Source organism: Schistocerca cancellata, chromosome 1 (assembly GCF_023864275.1).
Source record: "Schistocerca cancellata isolate TAMUIC-IGC-003103 chromosome 1, iqSchCanc2.1, whole genome shotgun sequence".
NCBI classification, from domain to species: domain Eukaryota; kingdom Metazoa; phylum Arthropoda; class Insecta; order Orthoptera; family Acrididae; genus Schistocerca; species Schistocerca cancellata.
In genome coordinates, this window is record NC_064626.1 from 81,353,615 (window position 1) to 81,380,050 (window position 26,436).

The 26,436-nt window shown below is 39.3% G+C and overlaps 1 protein-coding gene across 1 annotated transcript in view; it reads right to left on the bottom strand.

Moving 5' to 3' along the window:
* LOC126176519 (baculoviral IAP repeat-containing protein 6) overlaps positions 1 to 26,436 on the bottom strand; it is a 329,968-nt gene that overhangs the window by 159,119 nt on the left and 144,413 nt on the right. The window contains exons 27-34 of the mRNA XM_049924030.1: positions 23,067 to 23,276; positions 22,758 to 22,969; positions 22,317 to 22,600; positions 21,922 to 22,106; positions 21,723 to 21,833; positions 21,313 to 21,597; positions 11,443 to 11,773; positions 24 to 517 (exon numbers count right to left, since the gene is read on the bottom strand). Coding sequence (XP_049779987.1) covers positions 24 to 517; positions 11,443 to 11,773; positions 21,313 to 21,597; positions 21,723 to 21,833; positions 21,922 to 22,106; positions 22,317 to 22,600; positions 22,758 to 22,969; positions 23,067 to 23,276 — 2,112 coding nt within the window. The remainder of the gene's footprint in view (positions 1 to 23; positions 518 to 11,442; positions 11,774 to 21,312; positions 21,598 to 21,722; positions 21,834 to 21,921; positions 22,107 to 22,316; positions 22,601 to 22,757; positions 22,970 to 23,066; positions 23,277 to 26,436) is intronic.

The following is a 26,436-nucleotide window of genomic DNA, read 5'->3' on the forward strand; positions in this document are numbered from 1 at the left end:
ATTTGTGGAGAGCAAAAGCATACCTGTGTATGGAGCTCCGAAAAGACAGTGTCGAAACAACGGGAAAGCATTGCTAAGCTGCCAGGAAGACCGTGATCTTCGTCAGGAGTCGCAGCCTGCTGCCACGGTAACAGCCCGTGCATGTACAGATTACTCGCAGTGGCAGAGTTGTACGGCTGGCGAGCCGATTCTGGAGGAGCAATAACTGGAGCAGTGACACTGAGTGCCAAGTTGTGGGCACCCTGAGCAGCCAGCCTACGCAGGGCAACTTCTGCACAAGTTCCCACACCGAGTTCCAGTCGAGCATCCATAGCCACAGACAATGACGAAGAAGCCACTGTCCCAGTAATCCCAGTTGCTGAAGCTGCACGATTCGCAACAGCAGTACTAGTGCGTTTTGCGAGACTCCTTCCACGCTCCAAAATGTCATCGAGGAACTCGTCCAATTCACTGTCATCCGATTCCAGAAGCGATGGAAGTTGGAAACAGTTTCCAGTACCCTTGGAAGTTGAGGGCCCTGTGCGTAAATAATGACTATGTTAGAGAAAAACAAGCAAGACAACCCAAAAAGTTATTGTAATTTGTAAACACAGTTATATAAATTGTTTACCATGACTGCAAAGAAATATTTGGTATTTTGGAATGAACTGTATAATTACAGTTTCTCCATAACAAGAACCTTCATTTGCTACCACTAGCAGAGAAAATCTGCACAAGTAAGATGATGTCAAGAAGTATTCACCTGTTACTGATTGCGGCAACATTTGGTAGCAAACACTATGAACTACAGAACTGGAGCACCCAATAGCTGTTTCTTGTATACTGTATTGTGTTCGATTTCTGTGTTCAACAACAAAGTGAGTAAAGAGAGGTTTCTCTAACATGTCACGAATTCTGAAATGGAAAAGGTGATATCTAATCCACAGCAAGAAAAATTTGCTGCAATGAAGAGATGCTCCACCAAATCACACAGTCCAAATTAAAGAGCTGCTACTTATGCAAGCAAAAGACTGTCCACAGTTGGATGAGGCTTTGGAGGCTTTCCCAGTAGCATATAGAACAGCTGCCAAAAGAAACAGTTTTTGTCTTTTTTTCATACAATCATTTCAAATCAGTTGTTATTAGGTCCAAATTATTCTGAAAGATGTACTCAACTAACTTTCGAGCATTTTCAGTGCATACAAGTGGACAAGGAAAAAAAATTCCTGGATTTCCCAGTTAAAAATACACATTTTCCCAGGTGAAAATACCAATTTTCTCAGTGGAAAAAAAAATTCATTTCCTGGTGAAAATACACTTTCTTCCATGTTAAGTAACAGTACATTTTCCCTTGAAACTATAAAATTAGTCAATCCTTTGAATGGTGAAGGTTTTATACTCTGTCATAGAACTTCCCAGCACTATAGGAACTGAAACCCAAGAGAAAAAAAAGACCACATTTTGGAAAAATCTTTGATGGGTCACAACATGTACAGTGCATATTTCTGTATTATGAAAGTATAAATATGACTTCCACCAAACACAACATGTTAATTTGCAAAGCATTGAAATCGAGATTGTGACGCGCTTCTGTCTCAGCAAATCATAGCTCACATCACGTGACCTACCCAGCCAATGACAGCAGATAATCAGAGCATATGACATGTGATGTAGTCAGCCAGTAGCAACATCACTGTTAAGTAGTGCAAACATAAAAATAGAAGAAGTTATGGTTTAAATTAATATATACATTGTATAGGTACAAGGAAAGCTAAGCTTTCGTGTAGAATATTGGACTTCTTTGTGTGTGTTATCCTTTAAGATATATCAAACAGAAATGTGCCACTAAAATTTTAAATAATGACATAAATGTCCAGTCTTATGGGTCCAAAATTTTTCTAAGTGGTTGGTCCTGAAAGTGTTACGTTTTGAATGAGAATCAAATGCTCTGTGATTTAAAAAAATTCATTGTACATTCTCCCACACATCACAATTCATCTTGAATAAAAGGAAATTTACCTTGAAAGTAACACTTCTGAACCACCATTCACAACATTTTTTCTGTGACCTGTTAGAAATGTAAAAAGTTGTGATGCCGCATTCATCGGAAAAAGTTTATTGTTATAAAGTATTGCACGGTATTCACCCTAAAGCTTTGACACAATTTGCTGTCGGAATACGCTTGTGTGTTCTTTTTGTTTTGTTAATGTAAATGGCGCACTTTCCTTGCAGCTTAAATTTTATTTTGATGTTTTTCTCTTGTTTACCTTTTATTGCTGCAGTATTATTCTGCAGTAGAGGCCCAAAGGACAATTATTTGTTAGAGTATCAGTTCTTACCAGTCAAACTTACGAAACTATAACTGAAAACTAAAACAATGAAAATCTCCAGAATTCAAAAAAATTCACACATATTTCCTGATTTCCTCCTGAAAGAAAAGGTTCCCAGATTTTCTGGTTGTTCCAGAGTGTATTCAAACTGATTTTGTAAAGCTCAGTTGCACACTGGAAGGACTCTTGTTCAATGCTGACCTCCTTTTAAAATGCATTCAGTTGGAGTATGGTTGATCTGAGATATCATTGTGTGACCAATATATTTGCAATTCAGGTAGCTTCACTATGCCTTACGAAATTATGGGTGACAAAAAAATGACATTCCTCACTTCTTGGCTGCCACTGTTCTGAACCAGAACTGCAATGAACTGTTAATATCTTCAACTGAGATATTAACTCATCACCCAGAAAGAGCTTAAAGACCTACAAAACATTTCCACATTCTGAGAGCATCTCAATGTGCATGGCTGCAGTACCCCATGAACAGAAATCGGTTAAATGCTTTCACAGAACGGATACATCGAGGTCATGGCACTGCCAAACCTGTGACATGCAATGATCTTCCACAGAACAAGCCATAATCTTTGAATGAAAACATAACTAATTCACTTCCTGACTATGAAATGCACAGGCTTCATCTCCAAATGCCTCACTATAACTAGCATTTCTTTTCAAGTAGTAACAGCGGCAAATCAAGCTAAAACAACCACACGTTTCTAACAATGTCACAAAACAGGACACAAAATGAAAATACTGACAATGGTTTTGTAGGCAACTGCTGGGCTTCCAATATAAGAAATTTCATTGAACGATGCACAGAAAAATTATGTTGAGAATACTTACTTCCATCTAACATTGCACTGCTATACTTTCATGGTAGAGTGATTTATTTTGTGCAAACGTTAATAAACATAACATGAGATAATAATTTACTGCTTACAACAACATGAGTAAAAATGGGATAAATCATGATTGTGTGTGTGTGTGTGTGTGTGTGTGTGTGTGTGGGTGGGTGGCGAAATTGACCTTCTATTATTTATATTCATTCACCTCATTTCTTTGTGACTGAGATGAAGAATATGTAATTTGTAGCTATAAATACCTTCACTGAACACGTCAATTTATAGTTCAGTTGGGACTACACAGAACAGTTATGCGATCAAATTTTACTGGCAGATGTAAGGCAGTCTCCTTTTGGTCATCAATCAACTGAGGCACTCCTTCCTTAACAAAGACAACACTTCCTAAAGTAAACTAAGAAGCTAAAACACTACAAAAACAAAGAGGCAAGAATAAAAATTCTTTCACTCTGCCGAAGAAAGAACTACCGCCAGGTCACCAACTACATGGAAAATTGAACAAAATTTTGTACTTGCGTTTAAAAATGCAAATTTAATCTAGAATGACAGCAAATAACACATGAAGGAGAAAATATAGATATTCCTGATTGCAAGAACATCTTCATTAATTAAGATGGGATTGTGAATGCTGTCAAATATTAGAGGCAAACTGTGAAATTCTGAGATGAAAAATAAATGTGAAAAACAAATCATAAGAAAATTTTTCTAATTTTAAATGAGTAAAAGGAAAATTTAATAAATCAATTCAGACTTTACAAAACAGGACAATGAGTACAATCTTATGTTCGAGATCCTAAAGTGAAGTGATTCAGAAGTAACTTCAATTATGGTATGAGGACTGGAAAAAATCTCTCCCCTGACAGAAAAGTGTTTACTGTCAGCCCAGTATTACTTCATTCTCTCAGATCTCATCCTTTCATCATCAGCAATCACCATTCCTATTGTCTGTTTGTTGATTCTCGTTTTCAGTCTGGTTTGTTTGTCTGTGAGGTTCCTGATTTTGTCAGTTTTGTTTCTTAGGTCTTCATAGCTCATCCATCTGTAATCCACTTAATGCTGCACTTACTATTCTGCAATTTTTCTATTATTCTCCTGACGATCCCATTCTCTGGTGTTCTGATTAGATGTCTGAAAAATGAAATGCATTTCTTCCTGATTGTATTCATAGCCGGTTCTATTTCCTTGTAGACTTTCATTTGTAGCTACTCTCCAGTGTCCATCTTTCTGGTATGATTTGCTGATGCACTTTCTGATGATGCTTCTCTCTATTTTGAATATTTTGTCTATTTGTGCAGTGTTAGTTGTTTTGAAGACAGTTTCACTTGAGTATGTTATTTCTGGTTGAATGGCTGTTCTGTAGTGTTTTAATTTTGTTGCTATTTACAGGCTCTTTATGTTGTACGTGTTCTTGGTGATATATTGTGCTCTACTCAATTTGTTTATTCTGTTATGCCATGTTGGCTTTTCATTGAGGTTGTGTGTTATGATTTCTCCCAGATATTTAAATTTATTTACAGTTTTCATTTCTTGGTTACCAATGGCAATTTTGTTTATGAGTTGTGGGTCATTTAACATGATGACTTTTTTCAAAAGATATTCCAAGACCAATTTTCTGTGCTATTTCCTGTAGTGAGATAACTTGTTGTTTGGTTTTCTGAATACTGCTGGACAAGAGAGCAAGGTCATCAGCAAATCCTAGACAGTCTAAACTTATGTTGTCTTTGGGTCTTCCCATTTGGATGTTCTTTGGGTTAATCTTGTACCATTCCCTCAATATGTATTCTTAAGCACAGTTGAATAGCAGGGGTGCCAAGCGATCTCCTTGTCTTAAACCTGTTTTTATGACGAATGGCTCAGAGAGTTCCCCCCTGAACTTGACTTTTGATACAGTGTTGGTTAGGGTTAGTTCTATCAATTTGATTAATTTTGTATAGAGCCCGAAATTTCTTAAGATTTTTAACACTGAAGGTCTACGAATACAGTCATATGCTTTTTTAAAAGTCCACAAAGGTTATTACAGTAGGTTTACTTCGTTTCTTGTAATACGCAATGGCTAATTTTAAAGTGATGATCTGTTCTGCACAGGTTCTCCAAGGTCTGAAGCCTCCTTGGTATTCACTTAATTCTTCCTCTAGTTGCTCTTTGATCCTCTTGTATAGGATTCTAGAGAGAATCTTGTATGTGCAGCCTACGACAGAGATATCTCTGTAATTATCTGGGTTGCTTTTATCTCCTTTTTTGTGGAGTGGGTGGATTATGGCTGTGGTCTCATGTTCCGGAAGCTTTTCTGTTATCCACATTTTTGCTAGGGTCATGTGTGAGGAAGTTTGAACTGTATCACTGGCATATTTCCATATTTCTGCAAAAACTTGGTCTTCTCCGCATGCCTCATAATTTTTCATCTCTCTGAGTGCCGTTTCCACCTCTTGGATTGTTGGAGGATTTATGAGATCAGTTGAAGTCTTGATGGGTATGTGTGTATTAATTGCTTAAAGTTACTGGGGTTCTTCACAATTCAAAAGTTTACTACATCCTTTTGCCGTGATTTTGACATTTTCCTTGTCATTATGTGCCATTTTTCCATCTTCCCTTTCCGGCATTAACATGGGAGGGGCAAATTTTTGTAATTGTCTTCCAAACAATTTGTAAAAGTCTCTGGAATTGGTTTTATGATAATTTTCTCCTACTGAGTTGATTAGATCTTTCTGTTATGGTCTCTTGGTTTGCCTGATAATTTTTGTGAACTTTTTCCTGATATTTTTGAGGTTGGTTACATTTTCTTCTGTTTTGTGTGTTTTAAATTTTAACCATGCATTATGTCTTTCTTCATGAATTTTGTCACACTGTGAGTTCCACCAGACATGTCTTTTATGTGGGTCCAATGGGGCTAAATTTTCTGCTTGTTGCCTGAGGATCTGAACCAGTTCTTCTAAATTATCTGTCAGTTTAATGTTTTGTGTGACTTCTCTATATTTGTGATTTCTAATTAACTGGTGGGGATCAAAGTTCCTCTTTCATTTATTGCATTTTGGTTTCTTTTTTAGTGGTGTAAACTTAATTTTGAATTTGACAATGTAATGATCTGAACCTGTATCTACCCCTCTTAATATTCTAACATTGTAGATTTCTCTGTGGAAGAATTTGTCCATAAATACATGATCCAGCTGCCATTCTCCTTTTCTCCAATCAGGATGTTTCCAAGTTTTACGCTTGATTGGCCTCCTTTTGAAGTATGTGAACTTTGAGACCACTTTGAGTTCTATACAGAGTTCAACAAGTCTTTGGCCATTCTTATTTGTTTGTTTAAGTGGAGCCCACTTCCCAATGATATCCCGGTATTTCTTTTCTCTTCCAAGCTGGGCATTGAAGTCCCCTAATAGGATCTTAACATTGGTAATATTTACTTGGTTTATTGTTTGGTCAAAGAGATTCCAAAACTTTTCCACTTCTCTCCTGGTCTGTGTTGGAAAATTCTTTTCATTAGCAGAGGCATGGGCATTACTAATGGTATAAATTTTGTTGGATGTTTATAAAACTCAAAGGTGCAACTCTAGGGGAGATGGCATGAAAATTGATTATCAAATCTATTATTTTCACATTGACTATAAACCCAGTTCCAAATTGGGAACATTCTTTCATAACCCGTATTCCAGGTTTCCCATTGTAAATACTGTAGCCTTGTGATTCAAATGATTCTTCTGTAGTATTTCTCATTTCCTGGAGTGCTGCTACTAAAATTTTCTGTTTATCTAGTTCATCCGCCAAATTCTTTAACTTTCCTACTGTAAGTAGAGAATTAATATTATGAGTTGCAATGTAGTTGATCTGATCTTGTTTGATCCTGTTCTTATGAACTGGCATAAGAATGGGTGATTACCAATGCTCCAACTCATTGACGCCTTTCTAGGTGGCTACCCACCGAATCCAATGTAGCTTTCTCCTGCATTCTTGGACAGGACGGTGGAAATTTTTTCCTGAAAGACCTTTCCACGGTCGGCTTTCGAAGGTAGTTAACCTTGGGTGGAGAAAGCTCCGATTTACAACTATGGTTGTTAACCGCAGAGGCCCAACCCTATATGTTCAGGGTTTTTGGTTGGTATTTGCTCCTAACCCACTGATTGCAGTGGTTTCCCACTGGGAGATGGGGTCGCCATGTCCCTACTAGTCCCAATTATGAAAGCAATTTTCTCCTGAAGACAAAGACAGAACAACTCTTAGATAGCAAACCCACACATCAATGTGAAAAGCTCTATTCAGGAATCAAAATCAGTAAAAAAGGGAAGACCTGAAGCCCCTTCACAGACACAAAAACTAAAAGGGAAAAATAACTGTAATCAAGTTTAATTAGAAAAACAATAATTAATATAAACACATAACGGATATTTTCTAATCTCAACAAAACTATCAACAAATAAGGAGCAGAAAATATGAAGGAGGAGATCGGTGGTGGTGGTGGTGGTGGTGGTGGTTGTTGGGGGCGAGGGAGGGTTGGTGGAAAGGGGGGAAGGGGGGAGGGGCATGGAGTGAATTTGCAATGGCCTGTAGAGGTCCTTATAGATGGAGCAGGATGAGCTGTCTGAAGAATGAAACTAAACAATATGACAATCACTGAAATGTGATTAACAAAGCACAGGTCCCACCCAAACAACAGTAACTGTTTTTTCCCCACATCTTTCTATCAAAATTGTGTTTTAATCGTTATTTTCTTCCCTCCAACACTTTGCCATACTGCCATTAGTTTATTTTAATTTATTTATTACCACTTCATCTAAATGAATGAAATTATTAAATACACTGCCTGACAAGCAATGAAGCACTCAGAAGGGTAGGAGGAAACAGAATGAAACTTCATGGGCTGAGAGAATATTACAAAGAACATGGCAGCATGAGTCCACTTGTCAGTATAATGATGTCCTCCCTCTGGTCTGGAAGCACGCACTGATTCGGTTGAGAAGGGCTTTCCTCAGGCATGTTAGCCCATAACTATCGTAACTGGTCCTTGATATCCTGGATACCAGCACTGCAGCAGAGTTGACATTGGACCTCGTTCCACACACGCTCCATTGGGGACATGTCTGGAGTAATGCTGCCATAGGAGTAACCTCACCATCATGCAGACAGTTCATAGATGCACATGCCAATAATGGACAAGCATTGTCCTGATGAAAAATGGCATCATGGTACTGTTGCACGGAAGGCAACATGTGAGGGTGCAGGATGTACTTCCATGATGTATCCCTGTGCAGTCAGCGATCCCTCAATCACTGTCAACCATAACCTGAAGTCACACCCAAAGGCTCCCCAATTCATGACACCAGAAGTAACATCACTGTGCTTCTCATGAATATCGGGCATGGGAGCTCTACCCAAGGTGCTATCATACTTGCCAACAATGGCTGTCTGGAGTAGTGCAGAACTGTGATTCATCACTGAATACAATGTGATGCCATTCATCAGCACTCCACGCCTCCCAGTCACAGCACTACTCCAAATGCAGCCATCTGTGTAGTGATGTTAACGGCAGCCTACCCACGGGATGGTTCTCACCTCGGCCAGCTGCTGCCCTTCTCCAACCAATGGTGCGGTATGTCGTAGAATGTTGCAGGGAGTCAATTACTTTCTCATATAGCATGTGCAGATTTGAAGGAACTAAACTGTGCTTGGAGCACAATATGGTAATCCTCCCTCATGGTCAGACATAGGTGACGGGAGTCTTTGCAAGGTGTATCCCTCACATTCCACGCAGTCCAACTTCAGTCCACTGCCACATTGAAATGACTCAAAAAATATGTGTACTGCACAATTCTGAGCGGAGACTGACTACAAGGCACCGTTCAAACTCTGTCAGATGCTCATAATTCTGTTTCACAAGTATGGAGCACCTCTGTGTTTTCATAGTGATTGCTCAACATCTGACCCCTGTTAATGCCACTTATATATCCTAGCAGGTCTGATAACAACACTGAAAACAGGCAACACTAATGTATTCTGGTGACCATTCTACAAGTTGCAGAGAATTGCAATTCTAATCATTTATATACCAGCCGAAGGTGTGTAATTTTACGAAGTTACACTGTGATACAATTATGTCTTCTGGGAGCTTCCCTTTTTCCTCAGGCAGTGTCTAATAATTGATGTAACTAAAGGTTTGTTTTCATACCACATATTTACTTAAAGAACTTCACAAAAATGACTTTGGACTAATTTCAAAGTATAGCTATCTCGTTTTGTTGTTCTAGTGACCTAACATTCATTGTGATTGCTCTATTTTTGGTTACTCTCATACACAATGATTCATATACAAATTCCAAAACTGGGCATCCTTTGCATACATTCTTTGATGTCTAAAGATTTATAATTTGTGAGGTTACGCCTATTTACATCTAAGACAGAAAGCTGGTGCCCAAAAGAAGCCATGAATATAAATCCACATCAAATGATATGAACTATTTAATAAGACTTCCAACATATCATCAGAAACACTGCAGCAAAAATTACAGAATCTTAAAGAGCATCTGGAAGATCCTTTCTCCACAAATGCAACTGAATGACAGCGGCAGATGTGCAACTGCTAAAGCCCTATAACTGGAGACAAGATCACAGCAAAGGGAGAATAAGACTACCGACTACCGTCCTCACTATCTTCACCTAAGTCTCCTGTAATACAGCAATTGTAAGTGTAAGAGCGCACATAATGAGAATTACATCCCTGAAGACCTCATCTAAACTACACCATGCAACACAATTAGAGGCACTTTTTTGAAACCATGTAACTGTCTCCCAATGCAACACAGAAGTTTGGAATTTGGCTGTAAGGTGCCTACAACGTTCCCCTGTAATGGTACAAAAGCAAGGCGCCCTGTGACATCACCCTCAGGTTTGACAACACACATATGAAAAAAAAAGATCAGCACTCAGAAGTTCACGTGAGGTGCAAGATGGGTTATTGATGTAGACTTGCAAAAGATTTCACCACAATTCTGTTCAGTGTCACCATGCACATGTCATATAATATGAAGGTCTCACAATACCTTTACCCACATCTCACCTCTTTGTTGGTTGGTTGGTTTGGGGAAGGAGACCAGACAGCGTGGTCATCGGTCTCATCGGATTAGGGAAGGATGGGGAAGGAAGTTGGCCGTGCCCTTTCAGAGGAACCATCCCGGCATTGGCCTGGAGTGATTTAGGGAAATCACGGAAAACCTAAATCAGGATGGCCGGACGCAGGATTGAACCGTCGTCCTCCCGAAAGCGAGTCCAGTGTCTAACCACTGCGCCACGTCGCTCGGTCACCTCTTTGTATGATGCCTCTACAATGGAGATCAGAATTGTGACGTCCAGAATTAAAATAACACGTTTTTCTTATGGGTGGCTAAGGAAAACATATAAGATACATCGATACACAGGATCGACACAAAGGGGCCTCAGAAGGAGGCATAAAAGGTATCAATGAAACCATCCCTTGCCTCGGGGCATTGATACCAACACATTCCTTGAATGAAAAATAACTATTTGCAGTGCAACGGGCAACAGGCCTATGTTCTTGACAATATTAGACACTTACACCCTACCCTTTCCCGGACAACTCAACCCTTCTCTACCAACACTATAGGACTACAAGCCATTGTGTGTGATCTGACCCATTTGAAGTGTAGTGCAACCACAGTTTTTGCTCTGGTATGCAGGGTGGAACAGTTAGGGACTATTCAAAACCGTTCAATGAAATTTGAATGTGATCCAAAGCAGCAAAGGCTGCAGAGACAATGACACAATGCAGCAACACTGCTTTCCTCTAGTAATCCTGTGGTTCTAAGAAAGCACTATGTACATATTTAGGTGATCATTAACTGTGTCCACAGCACATTTCACTCCCAAACATGGTTATAGACCTGTAATATGATAGTACAATGATGCACGATAGATCTCTTCACACTGAAATACATAGAACTACTTTAAAGCAGACACATTCAGCATAGTTAACTGTTAACTTATTGCAGTGTTTCATCTTCGAGTAAGAAGTAAGTTGTCATTAATCTTGAAAAATATGACTGGTGTAGTCTTTAGAGAAAATGATAGATGGTTTAACTGTAAGGACTGATGGAGCACTAAAATTAATACTGAGAAGACTATTAACTGTAACAAAGATAAAGTGTTTACCTTATTTTTGCCTCAATTTCAGATGGTATACAAATTTACTGTTCTATATGAAAGCACAAAAGAGACAAAGAAGAGTTCAAATACAATAAAAGAAGATTTTTATATATACCCACCAGCATTTCCACTTTCAGAGCTGTCATCTGCAGCAAACGCATCCTCCTGCTGAGACGTGCTGCTGCTAGCAGCTTCTGGATGAGATGGAGGAGGTGTAGCTTCATGATCAGATATTACCAGCTCAGGATCAGTTTCACGAAATAAACGTGTTCCCTCAAGTATGTCCTGAAGCAAGCAGCTAATGGCATGGGATGCCCATGGACCACCCCATGAGGCTTTGTGCTGGTCATTCCACACAGCAAGATGTATAAGATGTAATAACTGTTCTTGAGTCACTAATTCTGATAATGATATTGCGGGTCGTGCAACAGCCACAATCCGAGCTATTACCTGAAACAGAAATTATCAATTTTTGAGATAATATACAAGAAAATACTATAAATACATGTAAAAATTCCTAAATGTGAGAGTTTCATCTCTGGATGACAAGTAAAGTTCTGGATGACAAGTAAAGTTCACAAGTACAGCAGTTATAACCACATTTACGTATCTGCCTCTCAGCACCCGATTCCAAATTTGATTCTCTTGTATTACAACAATCACAATCAAACTGTTTCCCACAACAGAACATTTTTCAATAACATCTAGTATTACTTTGACACTGGAAGTTTAGATCAATTATACAGACAAAATGATCCATAATGTAAATTTGATCAGTTTATGGTCAAATAAGTACTCTATAGCCACACAGTCAATTCGTTGGGACATAATATATAGCTTAGTGTGAGGTCAACAGATGTTCAATTTTAATTCACATATAAAACCATCAAATGATGTCTTGATTTAAAAGAAGTATTCAGAAAAAAGTTGCTTTATTCAACTAACAAAAGGATGAATCTAATGAAGGGAGGAATCTCCCTTAAACTATCTACACCCTATCCATAACGTGAGAGTAGTTTAAAATAAGAAAGGGAATCGCTAGTGTGTAGTTAATGTAACTCTTTCGCTGCTTTGAGCATGTACACATATCATGCTACACCACTCTCCACGTGCTGAAGATGTACATACATGTGCCATTCGGTTTTCCCTGCAGGGTTATTGTGGTGTGCGTACTGTAAGACCTTCGGTACACACACCATCAGATTATTTGACTTGTCGCTCTAACGAAGTAGGCGAGTGTCAGCAATATGTCTCGTGGTCTTATTGTGGCGTGTTTATCTTCTGCTGTTAGGTCAGACGATAGAAATGCCACTTGCATGCTTAGAGTAGCAGATTGACGGTGACCAACTTTAAACAGAACTTGATTAATTTTCACACACATTTATTAAAATAATAACCATCGTAAACCTTACTTAACTTGATTCTGGATGCTATTTACAATTGACAATCTGAAGTTCCTTTGGTCTTGGTACGTTAATCTTATTCTCACATATCTCTGATACTTGACAAAGTGTCTATACACTTATCTTCATGGCTATGTACAGGAATATGATAATCTTATTAGGCGCAGACTGAAACTTGACTACAGACTAATGCAGACTGGTACAGACTGACTAATCGGAGGTCTGTACACTCGTTATAATACCTCGACCGTTCATGTATCACTGCACGAGTGTGATCCGTGAGGAGAAAAGGTTCTACGTTAGCAGCAATCTCATTGGCTGCGTTACATATTAATACGCGGATCGGCAGAAGCAGAATTTAGTCCGTCTCTAAGGCGGCGCCATCTCGTAGTGCGGAGACGGACGAGCGCTGCGCCTGCGCTGTTGTGCTTAGCGGGGCGCGCTCTATTGTGAAAGTTGTGTACGCGCTGACTACGCGGAACTATGTACACAACAGTTATAGACACCTGTATATGTCCTGAGCTGCTAACCTCTCACTGATGAACTTCCATACCTCGGTAACTAAACAAGTTTAAGTAACTTTGATATCTTACCTACATTTCACTTACTCTAATATATGAGCTAAAATCAAGCATATGCAAAGTTTATGTAATGCATTTTTACCTCTGCAAAATCTTTAAAACTTTGCACAATGTTTTACTTAATTTGATTCAGCGCAGTAACAATGGCATGTAATGAAAAGAAATTCTGTCCTTTTTCGAGCAAAGTTATCAGACTGTAAGATGCGCAAAAATCAAAGTTTTTCAGCTAACTGTTTTCTTTGAATGGGATGGCAAGTACTTCATATCGGCTCGAATACAATCTCTCAAAACAAGCACCAACATTTGGCGAGCAGTATAGCTGTAAGAAAAGGCATATTAGCACAGACTGTAGACAGCACGTTGTCAGCAGCAGCAGCAAAAGGGTTAAGGAAAAAAAATTCTTGGTACTGCCAATTCACACATATTAAAGTACAAGAAACTATCCTAGCATTTAAAACTAAAAATTTCTTGCTAAGGGAAGAAAGTGGGTTAAGTTACTAATGTTAATTAGGAAGACTCCAGGATGTGAGAACGAGGGGATTTTTCTCATCTTTGTCTATCCTCAATGTTACTATAGGATGGACCATCTTAGGGACATGAAAAGAATACCGATATTTTTACTAATATCAGTACTTTACAGCGGGCATTGTATTGAATGATCCTAGTAACGATTTATTGCATTTTTATTATTTAGCAAAACTATTTAATTATGCCTAATGACAGCACTGCCGACAGTGTAGTAGAGCAGGAAAAGGTAAGCCAAACAAGCAAATAGAAAGCAGTTTTGTCAACAAGATCTTGCTTCCTTGTCCCACATTTCCAAAATATACATTTTCTTGATCCCAGAGCTTGTACTAGGGCAATATCTACAATAAAGTGTTCATCAACAACTAATTTTGCTGCTACAGCTGGCAGCAGCAGCAGCAGCAAACCAGTTGGGGAGTCTCCTCTGGAAACTGTATCTGACTGTTGGAGTCATCATGGGATATTCAGAGGAAATAAAACAAGAAGAGATGGATCAGTCACCTCTTTGGAAGCTGTCCTGCCCAACTAGAAAGAAGGAATGAACCTTTCCTTGGTAACGCTTGTCATCACTCTGTGCAAATCCTTTAAAATACCATGAATAATTGAAATTTTTATTCCCTCAGTTCTATCTGCTGGCAAACAAGTACAGGGTGATCAAAAAGTCAGTATAAATTTGAAAACTTAATAAACCACAGAATAATGTAGATAGAGAGGTAAAAATTGACACACATGCTTGGAATGACATGGGGTTTTATTAGAAAAAAAAAAGGTTCACAAAATGTCCGACAGATGGCACTGGACAGCAAAATGTCAGTAACTGCCACCGTGACGGAAGAGAGGTATGCCGATATGTTACAGAATCGCATCATCCCCAGTCTGACTGATAAACACCTGCTGGAACATACAATGTTTATGCAGGATGGCGCTCCAACCCATACTGCTAGACGCGTGAAAGATCTCTTGTGCGTGTTGTTGGGCGATGATCGTGTGCTCAGCCGCCACTTTCGTCATGCTTGGCCTCCCAGGTCCTCAGACCTCAAGTCGTAAGTGTATCGTGATCAACCGACATCTCTAGGGATGCTGAAAGACAACATCCGACGCCAATGCCTCACCATAGCTCCGGACATGCTTTAGCTCCGGACATGCTTTGCAGTGCTGTTCACAACATTATTCCTCAACTACAGCTATTGTTGAGGAATGATGGTGGACATATTGAGGATTTCCTGTAAAGAACATCATCTTTGCTTTGTCTTACTTTGTTATGCTAATTATTGCTATTCTGATGAGACATCTGTCGGACATTTTTGAACTTTTGTATTTTTTTGATTCTAATAAAATCCCATGTCATTCCCAGTACGTGTGTCAATTTTTACCTCTCTATCTACATTATTCTGTGATTTATTCAGTTTTCAAATTTATACTGACTTTTTGATCACCCGGTACATGACAATTTCAGTAACATAATTTCCTTCATAGTGTTTATTTTCAAACACCTTGTCAAAATCACATAACAGATTATTAGTGAAACAACTGAATAAAATGTTAACACATTACAGTTGGATCACAGTGATCAGTGCAGCCCCCAGACATTCTAAGCTTTTTCAACTTCTCTGTGTGGCTCCTGCTTATAAGATGGAGAAGGAAAGCAGGTTACTGTCCGTTTCCAAAATACTGTAATCTATTGCAAAACAACCATCAATTTCAGAACCAGATTCTTCAAGCAGCCTCAGAATTTCATCATCAGTCCAACTGTCCCCCATTTTACAACAACCTTTTGCACTCAAGACAACTATGGAAGCACACTGCAACGACCAATGTGTGGGGACTGATCTTATCCTTTTTCAAGTCACGGAGCACTTTGTGAAAGCAGGAACACCCATTTAGCAGCTCCCCGAAATAATAAAAGATGCAACGACTGACTTCAAGCTGTCACTGCTTGGAAATATCACATCATGAAATCAGGAAAGCTACAGTGCCGACTGTTAGGGAAATCACTAGTTTCTCATAATTTCTACAGGCAGCAACTGGAAAGTATTGAAAGTTACTTTGTGGAGAAAGAATGGGATGGTTAGGTACAATTTAATTTATTTACTTTTGGGTATTATTCCGCTGTTTTTCTAATAATTTGTTGTCTTATATGGTATTTCAAGTTCCAAATTTTTAAAAATTGAAATCTGTAATAAAAATAAAAATACTGCTTGACTTAACACTTGTATTATTCTATTTAATGCTTTCAAATATCAACTACCCTGATTACAGATAGTATTATGAAAGGGATAGTTTCTACCCACCACATAGTGGATATGTCACAAAAAGGATGAAGTATGAGGAAACAAGATTAAATCTGAGGAAGTAGCCGGTAATGAAATGCCAAAAATTTTCTGTCAAAATTTCATTTTCTTGGTTACACAGAGAAGGTAATATGTTATCTTTCTACCTGTTATTCATTTATTTCCACTCTGGTATTCTGAATCTATGGATTTCGCTAGTAATCATAACAATGCTCATCATTCGCAAACCCAATCAACAGCACAATCAGACATCGGTTGGCATTCATCTGTTCGGCCTTACTTCACTCAGCTCAAATAGCCCCTTTTGTCTGTAGGAAAGTTTGTTTCTACATGCAACGAGGATTCCCCTGACAGAGACATCATGTACACTACGCACGCATTCACAAATTAACTTACAATTCATTCAGAAATCAGTGTTCAAAAACTGACAGGGATGCGTTTCAAAGTCATATGAATAATCGACAGACTAACGTGCGCTGGATGCTAGGCGCTTTGTGAAACAAGGTTTTTCCTCCCCTCAAGAATATGAATTTGCCCCCCCCCCCCCCCCCACACACACGCTCCTACATCTGTGCCAGATGCGCATGCATGAATCTGACAGCTTGGGCACTCCAGTAAAATTTTCCTGGTAGCATCTAGCTGCGACTGCTTACACAGCCAACAGCAACATTTTGTAGCCAGAAGCGAGAGAAGGTACTACTCAACTGCGCATGCGCATGAACCCACTCGTAACTGCTGAAACGAATCTAATGTAAACAGTTGTGATGTCATGCTCATTGGAGGCAATTTGTTGTTATGAAGCATTGCATAGTCTTCCTAAAGCCTTTCACACATTTTGCTGTTGGCAGACACTTATATGAGCGCTGTGTTTTGTTGCTGTATATAGTGCAATTTAAGTTTTATTTTCATTTTTTCTCTTGTTCATGTTTTATTGCTACAGTATTATTCTGCAGTAGCCCGCTGTAGCAGTAATATCCTTTGTTGGAGTATCGGTTCTTACCAGTCAAAATTACAAAAATTTAACTGAAAACAAAAACAATGAAAAATTCCCGGCATTCTAAAAAATTCAAGGGTTTTCCCAGTTTTCTCCCGGATGAAACAAATTCCCAGGTTTTTCCCAGATCTCCCGGGTTGTATACACCCTGTTTTACTGTGGGCCTACTCCCTCAGATTTCAACTTGTTTCCCCATACTTCACTCTTTTTGTGACACCTCCGTTATATGGTGAGTAGCAACAATCCTTTTCATAATATTGTCATTGTTCCATCCTGGATATTCTGCTGTTTGATTGCAGATAGATTATAGATACATTTTAAAAACAGAGGTGGAGACATTAGAGCCAACAGACATAATCTTCTCTAATTCGTTTATCGAAGACAAGTTCTGATGCCTTAAGGTGTCTCTCCATCATCATCATCATCATCATCATCATCATCATACGTTTAAAGGGACTCAACATCTTGGCTATCAACCCATTTCGTTGAAAATTCACTTACAACAACATGAGAAAAATAAACTTGTCAGCTTCAGGGTCTCTGACCTTGTCCTCGTGGTTGAAAATGTGCACGACATTAGTTTAGGTAACTAAAAACAGTTGTAGCCGATCAGTTAAGGATACATCAAGAAGCATTGTCATAATCAATACGACTAAAAAGAGGTGAAATAATAAGACTGTATAGACTAGATAGCTAATTAGCTTAAGCAACTTGCTACTCACCATGAAGATGACGCATTGAGTTGCTGACAGGCACAACAAAAAAGACTGTTACACACTGAGCATTCAGCTGAAGCCTTCTTCAAAAAAGGAATGGAAACATACACAGATTCACACAAGCAAACACATCTCATGCATACATGACCGCGATCCCTAGCTGCCCAGTCAGAATGCAATTTTGTCATGTCAAACACAAGCAGCAATACGTATGACAAAAGGGAGGGGGGGGGGGGGGGGGGGGGGTAGCAGCGTACGGGTGGGGAAGAAGAGTCAGCACTGCTTGGCGGGATGTGCAGGAACTAGATGGTAGCTGGACAAGACTGTCAGGCATAAGTGTCAGGATTCTGTGGGGGTGGGGGTAGGGATGGGGAGCAGTAAAAGAGAGGAGCAAAGAAGGTAAAAAGAACGGCAGGTGCTTTGGCTGAGACCAGAGCAGAATGAGGGTGAGGGGATGTGAACTGGAAAGAAGTGATAGGACAGAGGGGTATAAACTGCTGGGTGGAGGGTGGAGGACAGTAGGTCGCCATAAGCTGAGGCTGGGGTGATTCCGGAGCGGAGAATCCTAACACAATCTATCCTTTTCATAATACAGTTACTAGCCCAACCTTGACTTTTCACTGTTTAACTAGCTTAAACAGTTACATAATTTAGAGAGGTATTTTCCCCACAACCAACTTTGACAGTGGACATTAAAGTGCTTTAAATTTTGTAATAAAATCGCATTCTCTCAGGAAATGTATGACTGTTAGCTGCTGTCCCATCATCCTCAAGAAGGAACGTAGACAAGTTAATGGCTTGTCTCCGACCAGCCAGCATGAGACACACTGTGAGAATATGGGCTATCCTGACATGATTACCACAGCCGCATCACCACAGCTGCATCAGGGTAGGGTGCTCCTGATGTAAAAGAAACTCAATGGAAAGTCTGTGGTGGCCGATAAGTAGTCAGCACCGCACAATGAGATCTCTACAAGATGCTTGGAGAGAAGTGTGCTACACCATGGTGGCCCCTTGATTCCCCTCAGCTTGTTGAGGGTTGTGGTAGCCTGCCAGCCCGTACCCCAGGTTTGCAAAATTTGATGTTGCAGTTGCACATGTAGGTCCATACCGAGTTCTCCAAGTTCATGTTTGTCCCTGTGGTTGTTTCTTTAGCTAATTTGTCAGCTTTTTCATTTCCCGAAATACCTATGTGGCTCAGGGCCCAGATGAGTACAGAGATTCTGAAGTGTTGGAGGTCAACCGATAGGTCTTTGATGCTTAGTGACCAAAACATTTCTGGGACAGCTCTGAGATATGCCTTTTAAGGAGCCCATGTTATCACTACAGACCACAAAGACCTTCGTTGTTTGAGTTTTAAAGTATTGCAGAGAAACGACCAACTCTGCAGGGTATACACTTCATGCACTCGGCAGAAAATACTACTTGTGCCCCTTGTAAGAGTGCCCAACCATAACTAATCCTTTCGTTAAGTTTCGATTTATCTGTGTACATGTGTGTCAAATTTGGGTAGTTGTGGAGAATCAAACCGAATAGGCATCTGAGAATGGTATGTCAGCATTTTCCTAAGAGCCACAGAAGAGGTCTATTCGAATCATAGGATGGGTACATACCACAGTGGGTGCTGAGAGGAAGCACTAAGCACTCAGACAAGAGAAGGCAGTCGGAGATCCTTGCACGGATCTGGTCTAGTAATTTTTTGGCGAATCATAAATGTCTGGAACTACTGACTGTTACCACATAGTTCCCCACAAATCGTTGGTGCCTGACCCCCAGTGGCGAGGCACCAGCTTACACCAGGAGGCTACATACGCTGTGGTAGACAGGGCCTAACAAGCTCCGTAGTAATGGTGCTACCATCGTACGGGCAACACATCCACGGCCAGGAAAGAGAAAATCAAAACTTTGTAGTACTGCAGAAGAACTGTGCAGTCTGCACAAAAAGGTGCTGCTGAGACATCTGAGGGTATTAAGTTTCCTTGTGCATTTTGCTTTGAGCTGGCATACATATGGTAATGATCTTAACTTACTGCCAAATAAAAGGACTAATAATTTGAGAGTTCCAACAACTTCATGTAAATGGATACCGAGGTAAAGTTTTGGATTAGGGTTCACAGTTCTCAGTCAGCAAAATGCTTGAAGCTGAAGCTTCAGCAGCATGAGCATCTCTGCTATATGGCAAGTAGCGATTATCCTTTTCATAATACTGTTACATTCCATCCTGGATTTTCCACTGATTGATTTTACAACTAACTAAGCATATAAATTCAATACAGCATCCAATCACCAAAACCCCATTCACACTGTTATACATGACCCAGTCACATTAATGTTACCATCACCTATTTTTGATGTTAATGTGCAATAACTGATCACAGACAAGCGGCAGTACTAATAGTACAGGCTATATTAAGTGTGTCAAGGGGAAACAGTGCAATTGTCGGTATACTGTGGAAATGGAGAGATTTATCTGACGTCCAAAAGAGCACGATCAATAGCTTTTGGGCCAAGTGTGGAAGTGTTTCCTAAATGGCTAAGTTTGTAAACTGTTCGCATGCCGCCACTGGTTAGAATATAAAGTACATGGCTAAATGGCACAATCCAAAACTGGCACCGAGGATACTGTGGTGAACCACAGGTCATAAATGATAGGAGTGAATGACCGTTGGAGAGATGTGTACAGGTGAATAGATGTGCAACTGTTAAGCAAGTAACTGCCCACATGAACCAAGAGGCTACAAAAAGCTGGAATTTGCACGTCAGTACCACAACTGGACGTTCACTGAGCGGCAACAGCTAGCCTCTTCAAATGAATCACATTTTATGCTCTATCAGACAGATGGCTGTTGACATGCACAGCATGAAACGTCTGAGAGCAAACACCCTGCAACTATTGTCGGAGGGATCCAGGCCAGAGGAGAGATCATTATTGTCTGAGGAATTTTCCGTGGCATTCCCTGGGTGATCTCGTCATTCTGGAGGGCACAGCGTATCAAAACAAGTAAGCAGCTATTGTTGGGGACCATTTCCAGCTATACACACAGTTTGTTTTTTCCTCAGCACGGCAGCATCATGTAACGTGTCACACAGCTCGCAGGGTACACGCGTGGTCCGAAAAGCAACAGGATGAGTTTACCAAACTCCCCAGATTTAAACCGAGTCGAGAATCTGTGCAACCATTCCAATCAGGCTGTTCGCACAGTGGATCCTTAAACGAGAAATGTGGCCATGGCACTGGAGTCAGCATAGCTTCACATTCCTGTAGATTCCTGTCGGTACCTTCCAGAACTTCCCTCACTTTCTTCCTCTATGTCTGCGATGTAGATGTGGTTATTCAGGCTTTTGACAGTTGTCAGAATGTGACTGAATTGTGTATGACAATTTTCATGAAAAAATTGACTTACATGATACATAGCACATTCAATTTACTTACAATGAGAAAAAAAGAGTTATTACTTATTTGTCATTTTGATACACACCTTGCAAGCAAGAAGGAACATATCAATATTACAAGTGAAGTCCATGCTAAGCACGAGTGACACAAGACCCCGAGCAACTGGTAGACATCGTTCCTGTGGCAATAACAGGACCGGATCACGAGGGTCGGAAGTAAGTGTTGTCGTCTCAGACTCCTCTCGCTCAGACCCTACTCGACTGCTACCACCTCCACTACCTCCGCTCCTTGTTTGTGATCCACGACTGTTAAACTGCTTTGACAGCAGTGAACCATCCGTTCGACGTATCTGTAGTATGTCCTTGATATGCTGAAAAACAGATATACATCATCTTTCTTTTGGCCCGAAGCAGTTCTGATGCTCCTGTAATACTTTACTATTAAAAAAAAAAAATTACAATAAAATAGAAATTTAGTGAATCAATCTTAAGTTACCTTGGCAGAGTGTTGCTTCAAAGTTTTTTTAAAAAATTGTTCCTGCTGTTTCAAAGCAGCCTCTAACTTGCTGGACAGATTAGCTGCCTGGCTAGACAGTGCAGAAAGAGCCTTAAAAATAAAATTAGTATATCAGGCTGTAACAGCACAAAGTAAAGGAAATGTAACATCACAGTCAAAATTGCCAAATAACAAGTACCTGTTTCGAGGCATGGTAAGTTTTATTAGAAAGTTCTATATCCTCTAAATGTTGTTTATGGTGCATCAGGCGTTTCTGTAACTTTCTTCTGTAGCTTCTGGAAGCATTGCTACGGGCTGAGCTTGCCATCTTCCGCTGCATCGCCATTTCTCCTTGTATGAAATCCCACCGTGACGGAGTAGCTGCTGCAGTTAAGACAACATTTCATTTTATTCCACCAAGATATTGATTAATCTACTCAATTTCACAACTGTACTATCTGCAACACACAACTTTTTCCATCAACAGCCCACAGTAACCCTAGTTACTTTACATTTAGGCAATACTCCACAGTTCTAATCCACACTCCTATTGTGTTCTCTACATTTAAAAGCCAAAGTGCACATTATACGCACCTGCTTCCTTTTCCTTAGCCTTCTCTGTGGTTTCGTCACCATTGGAACTACATACTGCCCCTGTACTACAGCTGGCATCTAGACAGACAGACAGAAACAGCAGCACCCATCCAATCTGAGAGAGATCCATCTCAGCTCGTAGAAATCCTGAGGCAGAATGCTGAGGAGTGGCAAGAGGTGACAGAAGGCGTGTCAGCATTGACAGAACGCTATCTAAGACTGACGATCGTGATGCTCCTCCAGCAAGTGACTTACGACCAAGGTAAGTCAACAGAATGAAGACCCTGAACAATACAACACATATCAGACAAAACCTTAAATCTTTCTGTACCAACACATCACTTAAAATGAAGTACTGTAAAATCAAAAGCAAGTTCATGAATTTCACTGTATGTGGTTTCATTTTTTATTACACACGAAAGTAAAATTTCCAGTTTATACCTATCCTGTGGGAAAACAGCTGTGTTCTGTGAACTATACAGACGACTCAGAGTTGAGGCAAGAAAATCTCCCCACCAAGGTTGCATGCCACACATTCGTGCCAAGAGTGTGCAAGCTGAAAGTTGGATGTGAGTGTCTTCTCGTACACAGAGCCAATGGAAGAGTCTTTCACATACACTCTGATCAAATATATTGTACAAGGAGACTGGAACCTAAAAGAGCAAATACCAAAATTACATTAGCAGGAAATTTTCACTAGGCAAAACACCACGCTTTCATTCTGCAGTAAATGTCTGAGAAGTTATTTACCCTTGGAACAGGGCCTATTTCATAGACAAGATACAAAAGAACATCAAGAAGACCTTCTCCCAGGACTCTCAATTTGTCTGTGCAGCAAGTTGCCAGTAATTTCTGTGTGTCTCGTATCTGTGGAAGGACAGCCAGTTTTCCTTGTGCTGTTTCAAGTCGTCTTATCACACTGCACACTAAATTTAGCTGATGCTGAAATGTCACACATTCCTGCAAAATAGACATAAAAACAGTATAGGAAGCAGTAAGTCTATGAATATAAAATACAATAATGTTTGAAATTTGTAAATTAAGTAATATTTTAATTAAAAAAATTGTTTTGTGAGTTAAACAATTATTGAAACTTTAGTGTGTAGAAATGCAAACCTGTAAGGGGAAGGCAGGAAACTCGATCACAGCTTCAGTTAAACAAATCCTTTCAGGTTACTTCCACATAGAACGCACAATTTACACGACATATTTTACAGTTCACCAGCTGCATGACTTTTTTTTAGGTCAAAAAGATCTGATGAGTTGGGGAATATACACCTACAGGGTGTATACATGGACACGGAAAAAAAAATTCCCAGAAAAAAAAATTCCCAGATTTCCCAGTTGAAAATACACTTTTTCCGTGTTAAGTGACAGTATACTTTTCCATAGCACTGTAAAACTTATAAATCCTTTGAATGTTTATGGTTTTATACACCAATGTAGAATTTCCCAGCACTTTAGAAAATGAAATGCAGGGGGGAAAAAAACACATTTTGAAAGATATTTGATGTGCACCAACATGTACACTGCATATTTTCGTGTTACGAAGGTATAAATTCGAATTCCACCAAACACCGCATGTTACGTTCCGAAGCATAGAAATCGAGATCGCGACATGCTTTTCTAAGCCATTCATAGCTCATGTCACGTGATCTCGCCAGCTGATGACAGCATAGGACATGTGATGTAGTCAGCCAATAGCAAGATCACTCTTAAGTATCGCGAACACACAAATAAGAAAAGTTAATGGTTTAAATTAATACACATAGTGATGCTACAAGAAAAACAAAGCTTTCACGTATAATATTGGTCTCTAAGATTAATAAGCTGCAAGAGAAGCTAAGCTTCCACATATAATGTTGATCTTTTTTGAGCATGTTACACTTTAAGATACATCACACAAATGAACCAGAAAAATTTTTAGTAACAACGTAAATGTCTGATCTTCTGGGCTCGAAATTGGTCTAGAAGGTCGTCCTCAAAGAGTTGAGAGTGAAACGCTCTGTGATTTAAGAAATTCATCATACATTCTCGCACATAATTCATCTTGCGTAAAAGGAAATTTACTTTGAAAGTAACGCTTTTCAAACCACCATTCGCAATATTTTTCCGTGACCTGTTAGAAATTGGTTCATTTCAGCAGTTGCCAGAGTGTGCCAGATAACAGGCATCACTGCGCTTGCACAGCAACGATGACGCAGGAAGAGCGCATGTTCGTACGTGTAAAACATTGAAGATCTTGCATTATGTCATAAAAGAAACAAGACATTAGAGGAAACTTCAAAAGCATCAGAATTTCGTGAACCATACTAAAATGCAAAATAATAATTCATATGTCCAGAGTCGGATGTAAATTTTCTTGAGTACTTGTATTATCTCATGTTTGGTTCTTTATCATGGTATAATGCCATACGAGCTAGAAGAAGGAAAACGTGCACTTGAAATGCAGCGAACAGTTGAAACTAGTTAACAGTGTCAAATTAAACACTTCGTTTCAAATAAATTGACTGCCTCAGTGCAAAAGATTAATAAAAGCCAAATCTCTTTAGCAAACTGACAAAAATAACTTCCTTGTTCTGCAAGGCGATTAATGCTTGACTGTCAAAAAGATGGAAATAAAACCTGAAACTAATGACACATTTTAGCCTTCCGTAACTATGCAAACATATTTTAATTCATCTGATAGCTCCTGGCCACAGAAATCCGTTTTGTTTTCATTTAATGTGAGAGCAATAAATGAAGAGGAAACAGCAAAATCACTAAACGTAAACACAGGTCACGTGGAGACTAACCGCCCCCCACTACACCTCAGACTGCTCTGTGGATCAGACCTGGATCTCCAATATTTCTGAACCGGAGCAATATTAGATAGTGGTGCCCAGCCACACATCTATAGCCAAAACTGGGAGAAGGTACTACTCATACGTGACTCAAAGAGCACGCCCGCAACTGCTCAAACGAATCTAATGTAAACAGCTGACACATCATGCTTATTGGAGGTAATTTGTTGTTAGGAAGCACTACATACTCTTCCTAAAACCTTTGACCCACTTTGCTGATTGCAGACACTTGTATGAGCACTGTGTTTTCAGTATTATTCTGCAGAAGCGGGATACTGTAATATCCTTTGTTAGAGTATTGGTTCTTACCAGTCAAAATCACGAAAATTTAACTGAAAACTAAAACAATGAAAAATTCCCAGAATTCTAAACAATTCCCAGGTTTTTCTTGGTTTTTTCCTGGATGAAAAAATTCCTGGGTTTTTCCCGGATCTCCCGGAGTCGTATACACCCTGACCTAATAGTAAAGATGTATCTGAAAAGCCAGTTTCTAAACAAGTCTTTAAAATGTGTGTTTATTAATGAAGAGTAACTACATGTTGTTATTAAACTGGAGGAACGGATATAAGTGTTTTGTTGACAAAGTTTAGACTAGATAACAGCAGAAGTAGAAGTTCAAGGAAAAATAATTTACAAAAACAAAGTTAATATCTGCACCACTTTCAACTATAATGTCAATAAAACAGACATAGAATAAAATAATCTCATATTCCAATTACTATTGCTATCTTTTCAAGGGAAGTCAAATGATACACTAAAAGTGTTTCTGTTTGTTTGTGATGTCAACTATACTTTCTCTCACTTTGCATCGGAGAATAAGAAATAATCAGAACAGTGCCTAAAATAATAATAATAATAATAATAATAATACAGAAAAAATTAAGGGAAGGGAAGGGAAGGGAAGGATACACACAAAGACAAAAAGATGTTTCCCAGAAAGACTCCAGCACAAAACCTACGCCATCCAGAGTAAAACTTCAAGGAAAGAGATGGTGTTGACTTAATTTTATTGTAAAATCATACCGTGCTGGAGATTACCACTCAAGGACAAAGTACTTCTAAATACATGCATAAACATTTATGTAGTACATATTCTTCTGTGAACGTTAGAAAAATTTTATTGCAAGTCTGAGTGGAGTATTTTTTAAATCAATAGTGGGTAAAGAAAAATGGAAAAATAGTAGAAAATAGACTGGGGGAAAGGAATGAAAGGGGAGACTGCCTGTTAGGATTTTGTGCACAGCTCAATGAATGCAAAAGATTGTTTAAAAAACTAT